Source organism: Leucoraja erinacea, chromosome 8 (genome assembly GCF_028641065.1).
Source record: "Leucoraja erinacea ecotype New England chromosome 8, Leri_hhj_1, whole genome shotgun sequence".
Lineage (NCBI taxonomy): Eukaryota > Metazoa > Chordata > Chondrichthyes > Rajiformes > Rajidae > Leucoraja > Leucoraja erinaceus.
In genome coordinates, this window is record NC_073384.1 from 68612965 (window position 1) to 68623299 (window position 10335).

At 41.2% G+C, this 10335-nt stretch overlaps 1 protein-coding gene across 1 annotated transcript; it reads left to right on the top strand.

The window, feature by feature from the left end:
- Positions 1-454: 454 nt before the first annotated feature.
- LOC129699882 (uncharacterized) lies at positions 455-8982 on the top strand. The gene is made up of 4 exons (XM_055640021.1): positions 455-497; positions 6568-6978; positions 7057-7314; positions 8456-8982. The coding sequence occupies exons 1-4, from the start codon at positions 455-457 to the stop codon at positions 8584-8586; spliced, it is 843 nt and encodes a 280-aa protein (XP_055495996.1). The 3' UTR covers positions 8587-8982.
- Positions 8983-10335: the final 1353 nt, after the last annotated feature.

Consider the following 10335-nt stretch of genomic DNA (forward strand, 5'->3'; position numbering starts at 1 on the left):
CAAAAATTGACAATTTCGGCGGGTTTTAACGGGCCCGCTACGCTGGAAACAATGGTAAGTGCTTACCTGCAGTTCATCGCGTGTAATCCATTTGGAGTAGCGTAGCAACAGTACGGGTTATGGGTCGTGACCCGACTGCTGTGAAACCTCCCTATTCAGTTCTGTGGCCTTGGGAAGTTAAATCAGGCCAGCACAGATACAGACACAGATGCATGCAAGGTCATCGGGTCAAAGGGCGTGATGCACGGAGTGGCTCAATCCTCCTGGAGCACAAGGCAGCTTCTGGCATACACTTGTAACACACGAAACACGTACTTTCTTAAGGGCCTGTCACACTTTCACGACTTAATTCATAACCTCTGCCGAGTTTAAAGGACCAAAAAAAAAATCAAGATCATGGTAATCTACGAACTCCTCCGACCTTCCACGACTATGTTCACGAACTCCTACGAGTATGTCTACGAATTCCCACAACTATTTCGATGTCCTCCTTACGAGTAAGAAGTTGCAATTTCTTTCATCCCAACCATTTTTTTTACTCGTGGACATTTTGGAAAAAACGTCCCGACTTACCTGATGCCACGAGTACCTATGGCTAGCATAAGTGGCCGCTACGATATATCTACGAACTCTTACGACCTCCCATGGACTCGTTACGAACAATCTGCGAGTTTGAATCAAGGGGAAAACTCGGGAGAAATCGTGAATAACTCGTGAAAGTGAGACAGGCACTTTACCTGTTAAAAAAGCAGCAAAATGGCCAATTTTTGCACTGCAAAAAATTGTGGAAATAGGGTTAACCATGAGAGTAAAGAAGGCACAACAATGGCTTTTCTTCCTAAGATCACTCAGGGAACTCAAATTGCCACAACAGCTGCTAGTGGCATTCTACTGTTGCGCCATAGAGAGTGTCCTGACACTTGGCATCCTGGTGTGGTATGGCAACAGTTCTGCGGCTGACAAGAAGGCGCAGGAGAGAGTCATCAATACAGCCCAGAAGATCACCACCATACTCCTGCCTGTCCTGGAAGATATCTATAGCTATCGTTGCCTGTGGAAGGCATCACACATCCTAAAGCACTCATCTCGTCCCGCACATCACTTGTTTGTCCTTCTGCCCTCAAGAAAGTGTTACAGCTCCATCAAACCACACACCACAAGATTAACAAACAGTTTCTACCCCAAGGCCATCACCACTCTGAACTCTGCACTGAACACACAGCCCCCATAGTCAATATTTTGTACTGCCACAACACTATACTGTGAAATATTGTGACGACGACGTTTTCTTGCCGATTTTGTTATTCGTTATTTGTTATTATTTATCTGATACGTTGGAGCTCCGCTCAGGCAGTGTGCCGGAATGTTCATTGTATGTATTTACAATAACAATAAAGTATTACTATTATTATTATTTTAAAAATATATGATTTATTGGGACACTGAGAACTGATTATTTTGGATACTTATGTACTATAAGTATGTTAAAGTACTGGTCTTGTAACATCCTTTCATATCTTATTCACAGAGGAACGTGTGATTTAGTCCGATTGAAATAAAGAGGGAAGTGAGTAAATAAAGGAAAAATAACATAATAATCAGGAGGTGGACAAAAATGCTGGAGACTCAGCAGGTGAGGCAGCATCTATGGAGCAAAGGAAGTAGGGTTGAAACCTTTCTTCAGTGGTTGAGGATGGGGGGGGGGGGGGGGGAGGAAGAAAGGAAGAAGTGGGAAGGGGAGGAGAATGCAGGGACTGCCTGAAATTAGAGGTCATTGTTCATACCGCTGGGGTGTAAACTGCGCAAGCGAATAATCAATATGAACTTTAAATTCTTCCTCAACTCAGAGTCACTTCTCAAGGAAAGTGAGAGATGACCAATAAGCACTGGCCTTGCTACTCTTGTCTAATCCTTATGAAAGTTCTGTAAAAATATGTATTCAGGATGTACTGGTAATGCTGAATTTATTGACCAAACTTAATCGTTTCAAAGAATGCAGATGGGTCTGATCCTCGTGGTGATGGTTATTCCACAATAATGTGTCATGTCACAGACCAGGTAATATTCTTTCCCCATGTGCAGTGCAAAGCTTTAATTAAAAGCTGACGAATAATAACAGTTACAACTATTATGCTGATTCAAATGATAAATCTAATAGGTCATTATTTAATCAAAGTATAATTTTTTTTATTATTTAACAAAGGAATAACAAATGTCCTTATGTATTCATGAATGTTAATTAAGATTGTTTCAACAATGGCAATTACTATGAAGTGCAAATGTATATCACTTGTTTCTTTTATACACATTGTATCTCCAAGCATGAAAGTAGCTGTCTGATTTACAACATTGTTATCCGTAAGGAGATTACGCAAAAGGTTCTGATCTTTGGAAAACAATATAACTGAAGATTCGTATGGATTGTACTCTCTTTCCTACACAATACAGAACAAAGGGGAAATCAACATTATGATTAATTCAACTAAAAAGATGCCTCCCTCAATAAATGTACTGTAGTTTAACATGCTGCCAACATTCACCATCTAAACTTTGACAGGAAGGATACAGACTCAAGAAAAGTACTGTTCATTGTGACAAAAAATCCCTGAAGAGTAAATGATACTGGTCTTGATAAAGCCAAACAGGGCAAGCCTGAAGTTTGGAAAACAGAGCCACAATTTAGTAATAAATATAAGCAGTTTCCATGGGTCAAGTAAACAGTAATATATATGGAAGTTATGAATAAGGATTTGGCAGTGTACCAAGTGCACTTCAACATGGTTCATCACAGCATGAATTGAGAAAGAGATGGTGTTATTTCTGCATTTTCCTCATTTGGTATTGCAAAAAATGTTGAGCACAAAACAGAATTTTTTTCCACAGCTACTCTTCAGTTCAATAGGTCAGTACCAACTGTTGGGAGAGAAAAATAGTTAATATTTCAGGTCAATGAGTTCTAGGTGTTCCCAGCATTTTCTGTTTAAAAAATAATGTTGTCCCCTGGCATCAGCTGGGTTTCTTTTCTTCTTAATGATTCTTGTGTTCCTTTTATTCTGCAAACTACTACTTCTGTTCCTCAAACAGTATGAGCACCCATCTATCTATCTATATATTACTAAAAGTCTGTTCTTGACCGGTTTTGGCCATCTGTGCTGCAATTTCCGAGAGAACGCCGCTACAGTTCAACACGTTACAGTGGAGGGTGGGAAGCTGTATGTGTGTGAAGTGCGGGAAAACGGAAACATTCTTCACACAAGTAACGGAGATTTTACTGTAAACACCAGTGAGTGCAAACACCTCCCATTGGATATAGAAACATAGACAATAGGTGCAGGGGGAGGCCATTCGGTCCTTCGAGCCAGCGCCGCCATTCAATGTGATCATGGCTGATCGTCCCCAATCAATTACCCGTGCCTGCCTTCTCCCCATATCCCTTGACTCCACAGGAACTGATCCTGAATCTATTGAACATTGTAAAATGATCACCAATGCATCCACTATTTCTAGAGCCACCTCCCTGAGGACCCTGGGATGCAGACCATCAGGTCCAGGGGATTTATCATCCTTCAGTCCCATTACCTGACCCAATACCATTTGTCGCCAAATGCAAATTAATTTCAGTTCCTCTACCCCATTAGATCCTCTGTCCTCCAGTACATATGGGAGATTGTTTGTGTCTTCCTTAGTGAAGACAGATCCTAAGTACCTGTTCAACTCTTCTGCTATTCCCTTGTTGCCCATAATAATTTCACCGTGTCTGCCTTCAAGGGACCCACATTTGACTTTGCTACTCTTTTTCCCTTAACATATCTAAAGAAGCTTTTACTGTCCTTCTTTATATTCCTGGCCAGCTTCCCTTCGTACTTCATCTTTTCAGCCCGTATTGCCTGTTTTGTTTCCTTCTGTTGTCCTATGAAAGTTTCCCAATCCTCTGGCTTCTGGCTACTCTTTGCTGTGTTATGCATCTTTTCTTTTAGTTTTATTCTATCCCTAACTTCTCTTGTCAGCCACGGTTGCCTCCTACTCCCCTTAGAATCTTTCTTCCTTTTTGGAATGAAATAATCCTGCGTCTTCCGGATTATGCCCAGAAATTCCTGCCATTGCTGTTCCACCGTCATTCCTGCTAGGATCCCTTTCCAGTCTACCTTGGCCAGCTCCCCTCTCATGCCTTCATAGTCCCCTTTGTTCAACTGCACCTTCAAACAAAATTTATTAAACAAATCACTGACACTTCCGATTTAAAAACCTTCTCCTTCTCAAATTGAGAATCTAAACTTGACAGGAAGGATATAAAAAAGTACTGTTCATATAAAAAATACCTGACGGAAACAGGCTGGTCTTGATAAAGCCCTTCTAGTCCGTTTGGAAAACGAACAATATAATATAAGCAGTTCCTAGTCCCAGTATACCTAATATCAGGAAGTTATGAATAAGGATTTGGCAGTGTACCCCTTCAACCCATCAGAGCATGAATAAACTATTTCTGCATTTTTATTTTTTGCAAAAAATGTTTGAGCACAAAACAGAATTTTTTTTCCAAAACGAACCTGCCTCAGTTCAATAGGTCACCACCTTCACTGTAATATTTCATTCCACACAGTTACCACTCTCTGAGTAAAGAAGTTTCCCCTCATGTTACCCGTAAACTTCAGTCCCTTAATTCTCAAGTCATGTCCCCTTGTTTGAATCTTCCCTACTCTCAGTGGGAAAAGCTTTTCCACGTCAACTCTGTCTATCCCTCTCATCATTTTAAAAACCTCTATCAAGTCCTCCCTTAACCTTCTGCGCTCCAAAGAATAAAGCCCTAACTTGTTCAACCTTTCTCTGTAACTTAGTTGCTGAAACCCAGGCAACATTCTAGTAAATCTCCTCTTTACTCTCTCTATTTTGTTGACATCCTTCCTATAATTAGGCGACCAAAATTGTACACCATACTCCAAAATTGGCCTCACCAATGCCTTGTACAATTTTAACATTACATCCCAACTTCTATACTCAATGCTCTGATTTATAAAGGCCAGCACACCAAAAGCTTTCTTTACCACCCTATCTACATGAGATTCCACTTCCAGGGAATTTGTGCTTCAGTTATTCCCAGATCCCTCATGTTCGCCAAATACATTCTTCAATTCCCCCCCTTTTACCATGTCCTCCAGTCCTATCTTTTGATGTTGTCCTGCCAAGATGTAGCACCTCACACTTATCAGCTCTTTAAACTTCCATAATGCCATCTTCAGGGACCCACTCTTCCAACTGGCATAAATCTCTCTGTAGACTTTGAAACTCTATTCATTACCCGCTTCCCTTCGTACCCACCTTTTCAGCCCGTAGTATCATCTGCATACTTACTAATCCAATTTACCACACCATCATCCAGATCATTGATGCACATGACAAACAACAGTGGACCCAACACAGATCCCTGTGGCTCCCCCACGGTTGCCTCTACTCCCCTTAGAATCTTTCTCCTTTTGGAATGACATAATCCTGCGTCTTCCGGATTATGCCCATTACTCTCTGCATCTCCATTCATTCCTGCTTGAATCCATCAGCTACCTTGGCCAGCTTAATACTCATGCCATTAGTCCCCCTTGTTCAACTGCATCACTGACACTCCGATTGAGGACCTTCTCCTTCTCAAAATTGAGAAGTAGACACTTGATTCACGGTGCTTCTTGTAATATTATATGTGTGCGCTCCGTGAGGTACTGTGGCAGTGCATGGGAGGCTGTATGTGTGTGAAGTGCAGGAAAACGGAAACATTCTTCACACAAGTAACGGAGATTTTACTGTAAACAACGGTGAGTGTGTACACCTCCCATTGGGTATCAAGTAGACAGTTGTATCATGGTGCTTCTTGTAATATTATGTGTGTGCTCCGTGAAGAACTGTGGCAGTGACCAACTGCTCTCCAGTATAAAATGCTGCAATGATCAGGGAGAAGTTTCCAGAAAGTCTCTGTGTGGAGCAGCTGCCTGCTTGTCTCTGTGTGACAGACACACAGCACAGGAGGGCGATGTATTTCTGCAACCATTGTTCAGTAAAGTATTTTGTCAGTTTATCTTGCCATCAATGCTCCAGTATCTGAGACTGAGATACTGATACAGGACTCATCTTGCCATCAATGCTCCAGTATCTGAGACTGAGATACTGATACAGGACTCATCTTGCCATCAATGCTCCAGTATCTGAGACTGAGATACTGATACAGGACTCATCTTGCCATCAATGCTCCAGTATCTGAGACTGAGATACTGATACAGGACTCACATCAAAGTGTCAGATAGAAAGTGTAGTCACCAGCACTTGCTGCCCACACATCAACACTGAACAACAATCCATCCCCTCTCCCCACACTGACCCTTCCCGGACAGTTCGGGTGTGGGGGCCAACCTCATCTTGAAATGTAGAGTGGAATATCCAAACTTCACTGTAACTTACTGCCGTACAGCACATTGTATTTTATAAAGATCTGATGAGTTTAGTACGGCATTCATGAAAGATGTTACATTTGAAACTTGATCAGTTGAACAAAACACCACAAATGTTTATAAGAATACGGTTGAGAATCTGTGTATGGCACAGTAACTGTAATACTGAAAGGAGTTATCCTCTGTCTCTCTGATACAGATTTATATAAGGAGAGATACACACTTTACCGCTCCAGCACCGATCACAGTGAACTTCACCTGGTTTGTTCTGGGAGTAATGGTGATGGCTATTCCCGTGCTCAGTGGGCCTGGACACCTCATCACCATCAACAACACAAAGTAATAGCATCTGCAGAACGTTCTCAGCCCATCATCATCAATGTCAATGGGACCAACTTCAGGAATCGACTGGTGACCTCAGGGAAACTCTTCGATGGCAAGGATTTCAGTGTGAGGATTGTCCCCGTTGTGTTTCAAGATGCCGGAGTTTACATCTGTTTTCTGGAATCAAATATATTTCCCACCATTGATCTAATCACAGTGAAAGGTAGGAGTCGGAATGTTGCCACTGAGTTTACTGATGAACTTATTGTTTAAAATGTAAACAACCTGCTTGTTTCCACAGTCACAGCTGAACCGTCTGATGCAGTGACTGAGGGAGACACCGTTACCCTGACCTGCTCTGTGTCTAACGTCACTGGGTCAATGAGACTGGTTTGGATCAATGGCGATGGCAAACGTGTTGGAGAAAAGACACTGACTGTGGAAGAGAAATCACTGAGTCTGGTTATTCAGAAAGCTGAGAGAGGCAGAGGGAACTGGAGATGTGTTTTGTTTGATCAAGACCTGCCCTGGCTTTTTGTCCCGTATCAGAAGCCCAGTGGTAAGTGATAAGGGTTTGTTCTTCATACTTAGAGTCATGATTGAGTTTCGATGTCCTGACATTTGAAAGGGGAATATAGTTGTACCTTGACTGTGTGAAATACTTGACATTAGAGGCATTTCCAAACAAAATTCTAATCGCAGATTTCACAAGGACCAATAACAGCCTTCAACCACTGCTGGTGTAATAATTATACTTTTTCCTGTATCTTCTTCTTCTTGCGTGTGGCGTGCACAGCCTAAAGTTGTTGGGCAGCTTGTTCTATTTGATCTTCCGTTTGGACACGTCGAGTTGATTGCATTAGTTGAAACAGGGCGGACCACGTGAAGGTTGCAAACTTCCACCCCTTTTTCCTGTATAATCCTAAATAAAACAATTTCTCTCAAAGTCTCCAATATTTCCATCAATGCCCAATGCTACAGATCAAAGTGTAACTTCACTGGAGCCTGCCAATTGATGGCATAATGTTATATCAGTGAATAAAGCAACAAATATGAAGTATTTTGTGTTTACATGTAACAGAAACACAGATCTTTCAAACCTACACATGAGGGTAACATTGAAGCAAGATTGCGCCTTTGTAAAATGGACATTTCTTTAAATAAACCCAAGTGAATCAGCCATGCCTCTCACACCTCATTGGGTAATGGATAGAACAGGTTTGTAGGGATATGGACCAAGCTTGGGGGAGGTGGGACTAGTGTAACTGGGACATGTAAGTTGGTACTGAAAGATTTGTTTCCACACTGCATCACTCTATGACCCTATTAGCTCCTCAGGCAATACGGCCCAGAGTAAGAATTCAGATCCTGCAGAGTCTCAGCTGTGAATCTGTACCACGCCCTCTTGTGTAGACACCTGGTTGACATCAGTTTAGATATTGAATCAACCTATTTTGTGTATATTCAGAGCCAAAACCTATTCACATTGTTCGAAAAGTATTGAAGCAGAAAATATCAAACAGAAGTACTCAGATGTTATGGACACGAAATAAAAGGTACCCTGGACTTAGACGTGGCACAAATATTTCTCACTGTGTCCCAGTGTCTAATTCAGAATGTTGTCATGCCACAGACAGGAGTATTTAATTATGAAACACGGTGGAGAAAGGAAATTAAAATGTCAATTTTGTCCTTCACAGGATCATTAGACATTTCGTCCTTCACAGACATTAGGATCATCACAGTTCTGGGCTACTTGGTGATTAAACTGGCCGTTGCGCTTGGACTAATTTGCTGCTCGTGGAGGATGAACAGGGTGAGAATTTCATGAGCTTTTCAATATATCAGAAACCAATGGCGGGCTGTCTCTGACATTGAACCGTCGCCTCGGCGCAGAGGGAGAACAAAGAGGGAAGAGCCAGAGACTTTAAGATTTTGCCTTCCACCACAGTGAGGAGGTGTTTGGTGAACTCACTGTGGTGGATGTTAAATTTGTGTTGACTATGTGTTTTGTCATTTTCTTAAATTATATGTATGACTGCAGGGAAACAGAATTTCGTTCAGACCGAAAGGTCTGAATGACAATAAACGAATCTAATCTAATCTAATCTAATCTAATCTAATTGAGGAAATGGCTGTTCACAGAACATATTAGTGATGACAATCTGTATTTTAGTGTTTGGTATCGAACAGTGCAGCATAGAAATAGTGTATGGACGTGGCATCAAAATATATCTGAAGATAATCTGAAGCAAAGTTGAAGACAAATAGCCGAATGGAAACGTAGCTGAAAAGCCAAATAACCGAATGGAAACGTAGCTGAAACGCCAACGACCTGAATGACCGCACTGCCGAAAAGTCAGATAATGGCTTGTGTGTGAAAATGACCCCCACCCTCACGTCTCCACCGGCCAATGATGTGATGTGTTTTAATATTTTTTATTATTTTATACAATTTTTTAACAAAACAGAACAAAACAAACAAAAAAAAATAATAAAAACTGAAAAAGACAACAGGAAAAAAAAGGAAGGAAAAAAAAAAATTATAATTTAAAAAAAATAATAATAATAAAACAAAGCCGCCAGACATAACAGTATTGGTACAATCCACATGGTGCTACACAGTCATGCATTGCAAAAGCAGAAGTAAAGGTCACAGGACTACATCACTGCAGATAATATGAAATTATGAAATTATTGGACTTTGAGATGGTTGATAAATGGTCCCCAAACACTTAAAAAGTTGTTTGGTACCTTGGAGTTGTAGAAGCGTATCCTTTCCATCTGTATGATTATTATCATTTCATTGAGCCATTTTTCGAAGCAGGGGGGTGTAGATGATTTCCAGTCTGTTAGGATCATTTTCTTGGCTGCCACCATACCAAGCATCAGTGCTTGTTGTTCTTCAGACGTGAAGTACAAAGCAGTCTCTGAGCATCCAAAAAGTGCCAGTTCTGGATCAGGGAGAATATCTTTTCCATAGACCCCAGAAAACCACTTAAATATTTTAGACCAGTATCTTTGTATATGAGGACAGAGCCAGAAAATATGTGTTAAAGAACCATCTGCACTTTTGCATCTGTCACATAATGGAGAAATAGCAGGGTAGATTCGATGTAATTTGGTCTTTGAGTAATGGAGTCTGTGGATGACTTTAAACTGAATCAGTTTATACCTGACATTGATCGAACAAGTTTGGATTCTGGTCAGACCTTCATTCCAAGTGTCGTCAGACACCTCGAAATTCAGCTCAGTAGACCAGGCTTCTTTCAGATGGGTAGTGGATACAGAGGTGGTGAATAGACTCACAAAGCGAGATATTAGATGTTTGGAGTCTGGAGGAAGCTGCAGGAGCTCATAGAGTGGGCAACTGTCAGGCATGGTTTGAAAATTTGCAATTTGATCTTTAACGTAGTGCCTAATTTGGAGATAGCGAAAAAAATGAGAGTTGGAAAGGTTAAATTTTGATTTCAGCTGATTAAACGAAGCAAACTTTTTGTCAATATATAGATCTCTGAGGGTCGCAAGGCCCTTGTCCCTCCAGACAGCAAACACCCCATCCGTCTGTGATGGCAAAAAG

Bases quoted from the DNA above. Each gene is read 5' to 3' on its own strand.
- LOC129699882 (XM_055640021.1), top strand. From the start codon at position 455: ATGTCTACGAATTCCCACAACTATTTCGATGTCCTCCTTACGA. The intron at 498-6,567 runs GTAAGAAGTTGC...AATACGGTTGAG, and splicing joins TTTCGATGTCCTCCTTACGA to AATCTGTGTATGGCACAGTA. The intron at 6,979-7,056 runs GTAGGAGTCGGA...TTGTTTCCACAG, and splicing joins TGATCTAATCACAGTGAAAG to TCACAGCTGAACCGTCTGAT.